The 14,064-nt window shown below is 44.8% G+C and overlaps 1 protein-coding gene across 6 annotated transcripts in view; it reads right to left on the bottom strand.

Moving 5' to 3' along the window:
- Nucleotides 1–75: 75 nt before the first annotated feature.
- DNAH10 (dynein axonemal heavy chain 10) overlaps nucleotides 76–14,064 on the bottom strand; it is a 54,161-nt gene continuing 40,172 nt past the window's right edge. For 2 of the 6 annotated variants that reach the window (XM_062624137.1, XM_062624138.1), the window contains exons 59-77: nucleotides 13,285–13,502; nucleotides 12,712–12,933; nucleotides 11,962–12,109; nucleotides 11,060–11,339; nucleotides 10,510–10,739; nucleotides 9,549–9,822; nucleotides 9,035–9,139; nucleotides 8,372–8,526; nucleotides 7,445–7,599; nucleotides 7,051–7,234; nucleotides 6,026–6,226; nucleotides 4,615–4,824; nucleotides 4,156–4,251; nucleotides 3,287–3,458; nucleotides 2,726–2,857; nucleotides 1,982–2,436; nucleotides 1,596–1,776; nucleotides 865–1,010; nucleotides 76–412 (exon numbers count right to left, since the gene is read on the bottom strand). In XM_062624137.1, coding sequence (XP_062480121.1) covers nucleotides 266–412; nucleotides 865–1,010; nucleotides 1,596–1,776; nucleotides 1,982–2,436; nucleotides 2,726–2,857; nucleotides 3,287–3,458; nucleotides 4,156–4,251; nucleotides 4,615–4,824; nucleotides 6,026–6,226; nucleotides 7,051–7,234; nucleotides 7,445–7,599; nucleotides 8,372–8,526; nucleotides 9,035–9,139; nucleotides 9,549–9,822; nucleotides 10,510–10,739; nucleotides 11,060–11,339; nucleotides 11,962–12,109; nucleotides 12,712–12,933; nucleotides 13,285–13,502 — 3,711 coding nt within the window. In that variant the 3' untranslated portion in view covers nucleotides 76–265. Of the gene's footprint in view, nucleotides 413–864; nucleotides 1,011–1,595; nucleotides 1,777–1,981; nucleotides 2,437–2,725; nucleotides 2,858–3,286; nucleotides 3,459–4,155; nucleotides 4,252–4,614; nucleotides 4,825–6,025; nucleotides 6,227–7,050; nucleotides 7,235–7,444; nucleotides 7,600–8,371; nucleotides 8,662–9,034; nucleotides 9,140–9,548; nucleotides 9,823–10,509; nucleotides 10,740–11,059; nucleotides 11,340–11,961; nucleotides 12,110–12,711; nucleotides 12,934–13,284; nucleotides 13,503–14,064 lie in introns of those variants that run through there. The other 4 variants (XM_062624139.1, XR_009965883.1, XR_009965884.1 and 1 more) reach the window with 4 other exon arrangements.

Here is a 14,064-nt window from a genome sequence, read left to right as displayed (position 1 = left end):
AAGACTGAACTCATTACCTCTGCCGGACACAGCCCAGCGTGGAGCCTTTCTGAAAGGAAATGCAAATGGTGAAAATCAGTTCCCTCTTCAAATGCATTTATTGACAGTAAGAGCTTTTTCCTGTTGTACTATTTAAAGTCATGTGGGCTTAACTCAACACACACACCCACCATGGGGAGGAACCTCTGCCTCGTTTCATAATTACCTTTTCTGCCCCCCTAAGGGGTTGGATTCTGTGGGGACGATCTCGTGCCACTTCATGCTGTCAGTCCGTGTTCAGGGTGAGACAGACGCCTTGCAGCACCCAGTGGGAAATGTGCCTTGTGGTGTGAAGGTCGGCTTCAAAAACCAGGCCGAAGCCCATGGCGTTCCGTCTCAGGGAGGTTGTGTACACGGGGGTCCGGAGTGTGTTCTGAAAGAGCATGGAGGGAGGAGGGTGCTGAGCAGGGCGTGAAGTCCAGCGTGAAACTGGGCGCGAGAAGGGCATCGGGGCAGGCGACTGTCTGCAGAAATTCATTCTTTTTGGTTTAAGCCTTAAATAGCTGACACCCGGGTAATGTCCTTTGTGCCACTGTCAGGGACTGGGGAACAGTGAAGAGCACAGTGGGGGTGTAAGAGTGTCCCAACCCCTGAGTGCCTCAATGGGAAAAAGGCAGCAACTGTAGGAACCCCCTTGAGTGTGACTCTAACCAGTGACAGCTAACACAGGGAGATAGGTTCAGCTGTACTGTAGTGCTAAGGACAAACTACGGCTGCCTGTGCTAAGGGGGAGGGAAGGGAAGGGAAGGCACTGCCAGCAGGTGAGCTGTGAAACCAGAGGCAGTTAAGCAGCCCATCAGCCATTGTGCCCCTGGAGGAAGGTACCTGGAGCCGGAGCCTGTGCGCTTCCGTGGGGATGATGTTCAGAATGGGCAGCTCCACCACCAGGACTCGGGGCTTGCTCTTGACGAGGCAGCCGTGCTCCATGTCCCAGTCCGCTCCCTCTAGGAACAGCCCAGAAACAAAGCAGCCTGCAAGGACAGAAGTGCAACACCTCGTGTAAATGGAACCGGGTGCCTTTAACTGAGAGCGTGGGGCTTGTTTTGGCTCAAACTGTCAGGTTGGGATTTTTAACTCCTCTGTTCCCAGTCAGGTCTAGTACCCAGCAGCAGTGCCTGGTTGGCCTCTTTAGCCAGAGTTTGTTACAGTTAGTAATTAGAGCATTGCTAGTCGTAGAGGTTTCATAAAGATACATTTATGCACATCATACCTAACTGTGTGTGCGTTCTGTTTAAACACCTTTCAATACATGATTTGTGGTGTAACTAGAGCTTTGTACAGCTGCTGTGGCCCTTAGAAAGAAGCAGAGAGCAAGGAAGGGAGAGGTTGCAGGTTCAGGTACTTGCACATGGGTGGAAAGAGATGAGAAGGGAAATAGTGCTGGGTGCCTGCAGAGGCCCTGCAGGAAAATGGCAACCAGAGCCCAGCTTGTGAGATGTAAACCCAAGAGTATGGTCTGTGGAGGTGTGAGCTGAGTAACTCAGTGGGCCAAGCCAGTTCTAGCTCACCTGTCAACTACTTTATTACGTTTGCCAAACAATCATAACGACACCAACCTTGAGCAGGCTCTTCACTGATGTCCTGTGCACTCTTGTACTTGGTTACCTCGGTGTAGAGGGTGGAGTGATCCAAGGGCCACTTGTTTTTCCTGCAGGTGGCTTGAACAAGAGCCGTCAGGTAGGATTCAGGAATGTGCAGGCCAGAGAGCCACATCACCTTTGGCTCACGCTCGTTAACCTGCAATCAGAGACAATCTGTGGTCCTCCCACCACACCTCATGCTCAGCGCAGGGGCAGAGGCTCTCACAGGCCAGTCTGGTGGAACAGTTCATTACGGTGCTTGGCGGTGACTGCCATGAGTTCAAGTAACTTACCTAAAGCAGTGTGTAGATCTTAGCATGCAGATTAACACAACAAAAGGCTTTCTGCAGGCGCTCACTTACCCAGGTGCTGTACTGCTTATACCGCTCTATAAAGAAAATAATCCAGTTTCCAAGTGTTTTGAGTGTCTCCGGGGCCAGGCGCCGCCAGATGCCAGGAATCTGCCCATTAAAGAGAGCCCGAGCCACATCGTCCAGCTCACTGCTCATCCCGACTTCCCCAGCCAAGGCCTGGAAAGACAGGGAGAGGCTGAGGCCTGACTGCCTGCAGCTGCTGTGTGCAGCACTAGCTCTGTCCTTACTTACACGCTGGAGCTCAGCCAGCGACTTCGCCATGCACACAGTCAGCTTATTAAAACGTTCCAGCTCCTGCAGCAGCACCACGGTCGTAGGGGAAAGGTCTCGTCCAAAATGTCTCCGTATGTGGTCAAGATCGAACGCTTGTGGTATTTTATTCTCTATATCCTTAGCAACATTTGCAATGTATTCATCTCGACTGATTCCCATACCAGTATCACCTGAAACCACAACAGTTCAGTCAGACTAGAGCTGCACAGGCTCCCCCTTCCCACTGTCAACTCCCTAGGGGAACTTTGAGAGCTGACTCCCCTTCTGGCATTCAAAGCTTCACGCTCTGCTGCAGCAGCCTCCCTTGGGTGTGCTGTGACCTGCTCCCATGCCAGACCTTCCCTCTGTGCCCCCACCACCCTCCCACCCCCATGGAGGGTGCACCCTGAGGCGGCTGTGACACGCTGGCACCAGCCACCTCCTGTTTCTCATTTACACAACCACTCAGAGAGAACTCACCCGTTTGAGGCTGCAGCTCAAGGAGGTGACTCCACATATCCCGCACTGCTTGTGTGTAGTACCCGATCTCGGCATTGGCATGAAGACCAAACACCTCTGGAGTGTTGGCCAGGGGCAGCGATTCAATTGCCTCTGCAAGACAAAAACATGCTCCTAAAGACATGATAATTAAACCACAGCTACCAGGCAAAAGAGAGCAGTGCAGGGACTTTTGTTGCTGCTCTGCCTGGGGAGGTGTTACAGCTGGGATTGAAACACTGCAAGGATCAAATAAACATTTTTAACCCCTTGGAAAGATCAAACAAAATGAACCTACTGTTAATGGGGGCTTTTATTTCTTTTAAAGACATGAGGAGCTCACTGGTAAGCTCGCATTACAGGGGCTGCTCATATAAAGCAAGAACAGTCTCACCAGTGGGCTAGACCACCACGTACACACACACTGCCTGAAGTTCCTTCAGCTTCTCACAGGCAGCAATGTCATATGCAGAGAATGTATAGTGGAAATAGACTTTATGGCTTTATTCATGCTAACGTAGTGGCAGGAAAAGCGTTTCTTACCAACAAAGTCATCCTTTACAGTCCCTTGTGGAATCTGGTAATCAACCTTGTCGTTTTTATAGAAATGAAACACTTGGAATGTGTCAAATACGAAGTCCCCGAGGTACTCGTCCATGTAGACGGTCAGAATGCGGCGATCGAAGCTGTCGATTGCGCGCCCACCGTACATCACCTAGAGATGAATCACAGCAGTGCTACAGTGCTGGCTTTTAGAGCAGCAAATACAGTTAAAAGCCCAAAATGCTCTTTGCCTTTGCAGTGACTGCATGGTGTGATGCTGTGTGCCCCATGGGACACCAAGCACATCTCCTCTGTCAAGTTTCTGGTCTTAGTCTTGAGAGCACAGCTCCAGGCACTTCTAATGGCCCTTCTTTGTGCTTTATGTGCAGTGGCACCTTCCTCGGGTGCTGGCTCACACTCAGCTGTGGCTGAAAGTGACTAAAATAACAGTTTTCTGCAGGATTTCACGTGCATGAACCAGCACTGCATATACAGTACACAACACAGTCACATACTGCATGGCAAGAGCTTTGGGAACACGTGTACAGCTCCCATCAGCAACACACACTGAACTAGTAACACTGGGAGGCTGTGCTGTTCAGTGCCTTTCAGCAGGATCCCAAGGGCTCTCTCATTCAAAATTAATTAAGCACCAGAAGTCCCCTGTGGTGCAGCTACACACAGTGGCCCTATTTCATTGAGGCAATGAGATTAAGTGACTTGCTCAGGGCTACACGGGAGTGTCAACTCTGCCCAGGAGGGATGCTCAGCTTTACTTGAGGATACTTGAGCCTCTGCAGACAGGAAACTGTCATTTATCTGCATTCTTTCACCATCAAGTGCTCCTCGGTGACAGTGCAGGCACTCACCTCACCAATGAGGTATTTGAGACTGCTCCAGGGGATTTTATCATCATTTTGCTGGAAAGCTTTTGTCAAGTATGTGTTAAGAATTTCCATGCAGACCTAAGGAAATTGTTGGAATAGGCGAGATAGGTTCATAAATGAGCTATACACGTATATAGGTTTTATTTAAAACAATCCTTGTTTTAAAACTGACTTCTCAAATCATTAAAAAGCATAAATACTCTTAAGAAAAGAGACCCATGAGAGAGGTAATGTAGATATGAAGGATTTGGAATCTGATGAATTTTTAGTGGCCAAAACTGGTATTACAGAAGATCAGATGTCTGCATAACGCCACAGCAGCAGAAAAAACATGAAGCAAAATGTTCCTGTGAGAAGGGATCAGAGCTGGACAGACTCTGTGTCTGCAGAAGCGTTTGGAGCAACTCAGGAGTGTAAGAACCGTTGTAATCATTGTCTTACCTGGAAATCAGATTCATTAAAATCATACAGAACGTTCCAGCCAACCTTCCCAAACTTCCTTCTCTCCTGAACCACAGCGTGGAAAAACGCCAAGACGTAGACTAAGGATTTAAAGGCAGGATGTGGGCACTGCTCTAAGGCATCCTTAGGAATTTTGAAGTAGGTGGCTCTCATATTCAGCTTCAGACCATTCGGTGGTTCTGTCACAACCTAGCAGAAAGATTCGGGAAGCTGTCAATCCCTGGAGAGCCTCAGGAAAACGAGCTGTAAATGCACCACATTCCCCAGGCTCTGCAGTGCAAGGGTGGAAATTCTGAGCAGCTTCCCAAGGTATTATCAATATGGATATTTTTTGAGTACAGACGTGACACAGAGCCTTTTTTAATCACAGAATCTGTTCATAGAATTTATCAAGGAAAACACACATCTGTAAACAGAAACTCACTATTATTTTAGAAATATGCTATTGGAAAGACCTTATTATTTGTCATATTTGAAGATCTAATTTACTGTAATATCAGTACTAATCTAATTTACTGTAATATCAGTACTTTACACATTCTGGTGTCTCCTACCTGCCACTAACTGTCTGTAACAGGGCTTTACTGATGAGGAAACTGAGGCAGAGCCAGCTTCCTGGCAGCTTTTTTCTAAGTGCCATGAAACCTTTGTTCTCACTGCTCACAGTGAGACCTACAAAGTGTGCATATGCAGTCTTGAAAGAGAGGTTCATGCTCACTCCTCCCCACTGCAGCACTAAGCACTGCTGGAGGTGAACACTCCAGTACGCTCCGCTGACACACAGAGCACATACTAGGTGGATCTCTCATGCCACTGCTTTCAAATCTGTGCAATAAAGTAATGGTGTTTCCAGGACTGGTTCACCACAACAGAGTCGAAGCAGCCACAGAACTGAGCATTAGGACAGCATCATGGCTTGTGCCTTCAAAGTAATCAGCTCAGCTGCTTGTGATGAATGCTGCAGCCCGGAGGAGCAGCTGGAAACCATTATCCTATTAGAATGTCTGCTCCACTGGCACTATTGCCAGGCGAGACAGAGTTCAGCATCAGGGCTGACGGGGCTGTTTCTGTCTCTCCACATATTCCTCACTTGTGGCAGCAGTTGACTCTAAAGAGCATTTGTCATTTCCAGGTTTACTCACAAACCTCTACTCTGAAACAACTGCTTCAGAATAAACCTGCTGAACAGCCTTCCCCCAAAGGAACAATCACCATAAGATAAAGAGGATGGTGAAAAAGGATTTGGCTTAGAAAGACAGTGTAATACAGCCAGTGTAATACAGCCCAAGTCAACACGCTGCGTTCAGGTCATTCACCTCCCAAAGCCACTGTTTTGCTGAGTGAGAGCAGCAGATGTCCTCCTGTCCACGGTTTCCCCACTGCACTGTACCTTCAAGGACTTCTGCAGTATTCCAATCGGGAAGCCCTCGGTCGGGTCAGTAGTCAGCCAGAGGCGAAAGTCACTGTGAGGCTTCGTAATGTTTTCCAGGGCCTTTTCCAGATTGATGAGCCACTTCACCAAGAGGTGACAGTTCTGCAACATCAGCCACTCTCCACTGACCACTGCATCCTCCAGCATCTGCAAAGCAATCTGAAGAGGGGGAAAGAATCACCTGTGAGTAACTCTCCCTTTATCCTGTGAGCAGACTGACTCTGATGGGTGAGTGCAGTGGATTACTTCCAGCTAGCAAGCACTCAGCCTTTCAGTTAGCTTTAGCAGATGTACCAGAATGCTCCTTGCTGAGAACACCTTTTACAACACCACAAGAAGTTGCTCTGAGATGCTTTATTTCATTAATTAAGTTTGAAATTAAAAGTCATGCAGAGCATTGGAGCATTTCACAACAGTGCAGGAGGGTGCATGGCCCAGAAGAGGGTGAAGATCAGAGCCCATGAAGCGATGATTTAAATGAGTCTAACAGAGTTCTCCCACCCATGAAATCACAGCAAATTCAGTCAGCTGCTACGCTATGGACATCCCTGCTGTAGTGTCCATGGCAAAAAGGAAAGCTACAGGAAAGACAGAAAAGCAGCAGGATCTTTTTGGTACCAAACACTGACTTTCAATCAGCTAACTCATGTCCATACACAGACACAGGGTCACTCAGTAGCCTCTGAAAGGCTGCACAGTAACATCTCAGCAAAACTGTTTTTTAACAGACAACAATATCATTTGGAATCTATCCTTACCCAGACCATAAAATCAGCCAAATGCCCCCTTTCACACTGCAGGGAAGCATTATTCCCAGGCTGGCAAATCATACTGTGTCTGAACCACAAAATAATTCCCTTTAAAATGGAGCAGACCACTTTGGAAAGGAGATGTGAACAGGCCCACAACATTAAGAGCAGGATTCGCAACTCACAAACCAGCCTCCTGCACGCAGCATGGCCCTACCCTCTCGCTGAGGTTACCTTTTCTTGGCCTTGTCCCATGGCCAGGAATTTGAGTCTATCCCCTCCAAATCCTGTCCTCTCGGCCAGTTTCATGAGGTCACTGATAGGATCAGAGCCAGGACTTAAGATAAAAACAACTGGTGAGGAAGGACTGCTCTGCTCAAAGACAGCTTCAAAGCTGATCACTGGGGGCTGCACGTACCTGGTAGGAAAAGAAGCTCAATAAACTGCTGATTTGGATGAGAGCAGCAGTGACTTTAACACAAACATCAAGGCTCACTGCAAACTGCGCATGGAAACGATACAGGGATCACTCGCACCGTGTTGTTTCGGCAGATTACAGAATCATTTACAGTTTCTGTGTGAAATGCCTGACCAGTGTGGTCTGGATGGGAAGAAGAGAGTGACTTACTTCTCACCCATTGTCACAGTAACATAGTCCGTGACTGCCCGATAGAGCCGGTCCACCCGGAAACACCGTAAAAGTAGGAGCTTCTGGAAGTCTGAGAGCTTATCCTGGTACTGCATGGGGAATGGGATCTGCTCCACAGCATCCGTGTCATACCACTGGCAAGAAAAGACGGGAGACAACGCAAATGAATCCAGTGGCTTTATCAATGAAAGCACCAGGAAAGTGGAGAAAAGCAGCTGGATGAACGAGGAACAAGAGACATGAGGAGATCAAAGAAGAAAGTCAGCTGCAAAGAAATAATAAAAGATGAAGTGAATATAGAAAGCATTAAGTGAGTATAACATTAAACATTTTCAGTACAAAGTTTTCAAGTCCAGAAACACATTTGTCCTTCCCCTTTATGTCAAGTAATTCTCTTAAGATACAAAAAAAAGAGTATCAAAAGCAAAAAACATTACCAGGTTGCTCACAGAAAGACTTCTTGTAGAACAAGAAGACATGGAATGAAACTAAAGGTAGAACAAAGGCAAGTCTGTGTTTGTAACCAGCCTACAGAACTCACTGCCACGAGATCAAAGGACACGTTTGCAGTACAAAAATGAGTGAAATGTTGACTGTTGAAATCAACAGCAAAAATTCCACTGACTTCAACATGACAAACAACTAAGGCATTTGACTGGAAAATAAAACATCTCCAGTGTACCAGGGAAGATTTTTGGGGGTTGTTTTTGAAATAATAAGGGCCTCAATTCTTCTGGAAATAAATCAATCACTAACTGAGGTCAAGAAGAAAAGCAAGGCCTTAACAGCAAAAGCCAGCAGTGACATGCCTCCTGCTGAGTGCAATGGCACATTGCCTCATACTTGCACATTTAATACCAGAAGAAAAACAAGGAAAGAGAAGAGGATTGCAGAAAAAGCACGTACATTTTTCCATACATCTGCATTGTCTTCCACATCATCTGGAAGAGATTCAAATTTCTCAGGAAACAGTTCAGACAAGCGCATTAGGTCTTCCCAGCCTTGATCTGGAAGCCAAGCATACGGCTTCTTCCGTTCATTCTTCTCCAGGGAAACACTGCCTAGTCACATGCAGAAACCAGAGTGAATGCCCATGTCATAAATTCTCCACTGCATGACCACACATACAGTCCCACTGCACGGAGGAGCCAACTGGGAATTTGTTTCTGGAAGCACTGTAAGATGAAACTGATCTGCTGAAGAAAAGATGGCATCGTACAAGTGCTGGCAAAAGCCAGAGTTTAGCTCTGCAGATGTTTGTAAAATGATTTATACATAGTCAGACAACAACTGAAGATTATATTCTCAGGTAGCATCCTCATAATTAACTAATGTGAGATCTGTCAATGTCTGCAGAGAGAGATGAGCCTCTCTGCTGGTTAACAAAGCGAACAAAATATAAGTAGTAGAATGCAGAGTTTGTGTAAACCAGCACAGTTCTCAGTGGTTTCTCTAGGTGCTGTAGCTCTTAACAGCAAATTGTATCTACTCAAAACCCCATCATCTTCAAAAGATCTTTTAGCTGTTGCTCCACATAGCTCTAGATTTAGATATAAATATTGACTTTACCTTTCAAAAAGAACTCAAATTCTTCTTGTGGAACTCTGCCATCGGCTTGTTCTATCTTGACAGTCATATTAAAGGAGAACAGTAACTTGTGCCTCTCAAACAAGCCTATGTTAAAAGGACAACATTTTCAAAAATCAGATGCTAAAACTTGTGGAATTGGAGCAATCTTTAAATGTGCATCAGGGTGATCAACCACGGGGCTTTGCATCAGGCTTACAGAGTCAAAACAGCATCTGTAAGCTACACCCAGGGATGTGAGATCCATAGCAGTGATGTATTAATACGGCAATCTTAATACAGCAGCACTGTATTAAGAAAAACACTTCCTTACAAGTTACATGGTAACATGTAGAGTCAGACAGTAAATAGCAGGGATCAAAGTGCATAACTTGAGAACTAAACATTTGTGAATTCACTGTTTGGTAACTTGCCTCTAACATAAATCATCTGAAGAGATGGCTTTTAAGAAGCATTTTCACAACACATTATCAGCCCATCACTAAATCATACTAACCTGTGCAGACATAGTTATAGGTGTTGAAAGTCAGTGTATCCATGATGTTTTTCAACCTCTCTGGGAGAACAGAACTGGGCATGGATTTCCGAAGAGAGAATCCAAAAACCTCCAAGAAGGAGGCCAGTGAGTACTGATACATTGTGTTGACAAGTGCCATTTCGGACAAAACAGAGAATAAAATGGCCCCTCTCCTGGCAGCTGGTCTGTAGCCATCGCGAAGACGATCAATATCCACTGCTGTTGTCTCAGCCAGACTCAGTTTTTCAATCACCTAGCCATACATTGAGTTTATACACACGGAATTACTGCACTGATATATAGTATGTATATTATATCACAACAAGCAGAGCTGTTCAGTGCCTGCCTCTCTCTGTGGCCTACATAGGGAATCTGGGCAGGTAACCCCAAAAGAAGCAGTATGAATTGTAAAAATAGAAAGTTGGATAAAATTAATCCCATGCTGCATATTTAAGGCAAAGATTTACACATAATCGAGGAATAGTGTGGGAAGGGTCCTCTGGGGTTCTTTAGTACAAACTTCCACCCAAAGAAAGACTATGACCACCACTAGATCAGGTCAGCTGTGGCTTTGCCCAGCTACAGCCTGAAAACCTCCAAGGATGGAGGTTCAACATCCTCCAAGACACCTGGAATTAAACACCTTAATTTTTCATTTCAGATCTAATACAAGACAAAGATTCTTTCAGAGCTGAAAGAAATGTATCATATGCTCTTTGCTTTAGAACTGAAAACATCCATTACTTTGCTCCTGATCAGGACTTCCCTGCTTTGGTTTGGTTCTTTGGCCAGGACTGAAAGATGCAACATACTCACAAGAAAACTCTCAATTTCCTTTCAAACTAAGTCCTAGCTTCAAGGGTGAAAGATGGAGCACAATTAAAAAGGAAAGACAGTGCTCTACTAATAGCTATCCCTTCAAGAAGCCTAGAGCTGGTACCTCAGTAGCTTTGGTTTTCGTCTCTTCCAGGGTTTGCACTAAGTCAAAGTTGTCCAACATGTTTCCTGTGGAAGATGTCAGTTCCCGAAGGAGAGAGTCTTCGAGAACTTGTAACAAGTTTTTGTTGTCACTTGTCTCCTGGATGAGCTGTTCTCTCTGTTCTTCCAGTTCCTTTCTTTCAAAACCCGTAATGACGCTGAGCAGCTGATCCTCTAGACCCTTTAGTGTAACTGCAGACACAACACACACACAGAAGAGCTTTCATCTCGATCACCCCATAAAACTACAGCAATGCAACAGAGTGACTTGGTTAACAACTCTGTATCTTAATCCTACCAAAGCATCCTAACCTGACTGGTGCAAGAAGAGATACTTGGCTCAGGTTCAGATTAGAAGAGAGGAGTGAGAAGGATTTTCTATTAAATCAGATGCTAAGTATAAGGGAGACTTATCAATCCTTTAGAGTTTTTGTTTCAGACAACCACCCAGGCCCTCAATTTGCACTACAGCATAATCACTACTTTGTTACTAGATGCACACTTTTGCTTACCTGTGTAATTGATAACCACAGCTTTGCCAAACACGGAGGGAGAGTATTTTGGGTTCGATAATTTGGTGTTCAGGTAGAATCTAAAATTACTGTCATAGTCAACCTCTTTGTCACCCAGGACAACGAATGTCCGCCCCTGTACAACTTTGATATTCTTCTCTAAGACATTGTCTATCACAGGATCAATGTATTCATCAACACCATGCAACAAGAAAGGGTGCCCATACTTTATGGCCAGTTCTAGTTGTTTAAGGAAATCTGGGTCATTAAAGGAAGCCATCTGCAAGAGAATAATAGGAAGATATGAAAAGATATTCAATTTGATAAACATTATTATTTTAACGAGAGTTGCCACAACTAATGAAGTTTGCTCTTTGTTGCTTTTAGTCTTTCCTTTTACAGATGATATAAACTGCACTGGTACCGAAGAGTAGAGGTACTTTTTTATCCCGATTAGTCCAGAATCATAGAATAGTTAGGGTTGGAAAGGACCTTAAGATCATCTAATTCCAACCCCCCTGCCATGGGCAGGAGAATAATTTTCAGCTGGAGAACTGTTCTTCAAAGTTCCAACTGTGCCTCTGCCTGTGTTAATTGTCCTACACGAAAACTCCACCCTGCAGCTGAGATAAAACAAAATTTGCACCAGGCTTTTGGTTATACTCATGTATAGTATATATAATGTATAGTAATGTATAGCATGTAGTAAGGCTAATCAAGATCCAAAAAACCCCATCCATCCCACAGAACCGAATGTCATGAACAGTGATGTTCACTATTTTAGAGACACAACAAACAGTCAGCACATTTGTCAGTACATCATCAGTTCCCCATTCAGGGTGACAGTTATTTATGCAGCTTTTAGAACAACCAGTAGAGGCAAAATGATCATTTATCTTTACCCTCAGGTTATTTTTTTCTTCTTTCTTCTTAATCCAATGCAAGGCCTGTTGTTGTGGGTCAATACAGAGTGGGAAGCGGCTTGCATATGTAGTCAGGATGCCATTCTGGACAGAGAGCTCATCTGGAGGCAACCCCTGGGAAACCCATCTGGGAACAGAATGGGTCAAAGATTGGGCTGGATGAATGGATGAATTTGATGGCAGAGAGGCACATTTCATTTGTGAGTAAAATTATGCTATTAATTGAGCACACTATCAGACACACAAGGAAACATATAGTGTCTGTGATTGTGAGAACAGTGTCAGAGCTCAGAGTGACTCATTGTCTTAGTCATTTGAGTCACTACTCAAAACACCTGCGTTTGGTGAGTAACCCTGAAGTAGTTGACATTTGGGCTATCTGGGCATGGGTTTAATTCCAAATTCATTGAAGTCAATCAAAAGACTCCTGCTGGGCTGTGGGAACACATATTTTAGATAACTCCTTAAAAGTTTCCTAAAAAGGGATTATATGTGTGTAAATTCAGTCCATGTCCTCGGGGTGCAAAGTCCAAGTTTGTTATAACAAATACCTCTGTTAACTAGAAGAAGAATCATTTGTCTCCTTGCCATCTTTGAGACATGAACACAAAAGTGGTTCTCTCTGTGCCCCTCCACCCACAATGCCAAGTCTATGCTACAGATTCAGAGCCAGACTCCCACTTCACAATGTCACATGCAGTGGTCGGTGGGTTTCTTGTCAGGACATACCTGCTAACCTCCACCTCGTTAGTCAGGAGGCTTTCTAACTTAAATGGTTGACTGAGAGGAATCTCTCGTGAGCGAATATCGTCTTGCCACACTTGATACACCATTTCATTACGAAAATCCCAGCTAAACGCTCCTTCGTAGCTCAGAAAGGCAGCACAGAGTAGACAGTCTCCAAGCAACTTCACCTTACGTATTTCATAGTCCTCATATTCCTTTTTCCACCTGAATTATAAGGGATCCTGGGTCAGTTTGTACCTGCAGATGGGGTTTATGTGCAGAACTTGCAGCTGCTGCCTCTTTAGATGTAGGTTGAGACAGACCCCCAAATTTAGTCAATTGTTCTCTCACTGTTATGATGGCCGCAGACACTGAATTGATCTGCACCTTCTTCCTTTTAATCTGAATTCATCTTCTTCCACACCAAACACTGTTATTATTTTTCAAAAACTAATTGAGTTTAGCTTAGAACAGATATTAGCTGTTCTCAGGAACAAACATCTCAGTCTGAGTCAGTTTTATCCCTGGCATATGACCCTCTGATGTCAAAATCTTCCTCTCTGAATGCAGACTTACCTCTCGTTCTCAGATCCCAAGCCAGCGATGAGCTTGCCAGCAGCATATAGTCTTCTCTGCATAATCTCTGCCTCTTCTTGTAACTGTTGCTTTTCAGTTATTGCCGCTTGGTATTTGTCCCCCAAAGCTTTAAGTTCCTCCTGAATTCTGGTCAACTCTGCCTTTATGCTTTCCAGTTCCCGCTTACTTACGAAATAGTTTCGTTCTAGCCTAGCCACCTGAATTACATGAGGAAGAAACATAAGAGTATCAGAGGAAAGAAGGGCTTTGGAGAGAAGTCTGAAGTTCTCAGCTTTCTTTTGCCTATTTCATATATTTCAAAGTGTCCTGGTAGTAAACAGTGTAAACCCAAATAACTGGCACTGTCTCTCACTCACCTCTCCCTATCACAAACATACACATCAAGGTCCGATACTACAGTTCCAAAGCAGATAAATCTCTTAAGAGTTTTGTACCCACAAGGTATATTAAAGCATGTGACAGTCCTGTTGACATTGGAGGCCAGTGGGACTGTCATCCTGTAACAAAAGGGGAGGTTTGTCTGCTTAGTAACGACAGTATTAAGGCCTCAAAAACTAGTCAGGCTCATCATCTAGTGAATATACTTTCTCAGTAGTCACTTGTATGCAACCTTTTCTTGAAGAAAGTTTCCCAGCATCATCTGTTGGACATTAGATTTCCTTTGACAATACAGCTGACTTCCCAGTCAGCCTAAAAAATCAAACAGTCTGCTTAAGGGACATGGATGTTGTGTACTACTGAGCTCTGCTCTGTTCAAAC

Source organism: Pezoporus occidentalis, unplaced genomic scaffold (assembly GCF_034315485.1).
Source record: "Pezoporus occidentalis ecotype Australia unplaced genomic scaffold, CSIRO_AGI_Poc_V1 ctg262, whole genome shotgun sequence".
Taxonomy (NCBI): Eukaryota; Metazoa; Chordata; class Aves; order Psittaciformes; family Psittacidae; genus Pezoporus; species Pezoporus occidentalis.
This window is presented reverse-complemented; position numbering and strand designations above follow the sequence as displayed.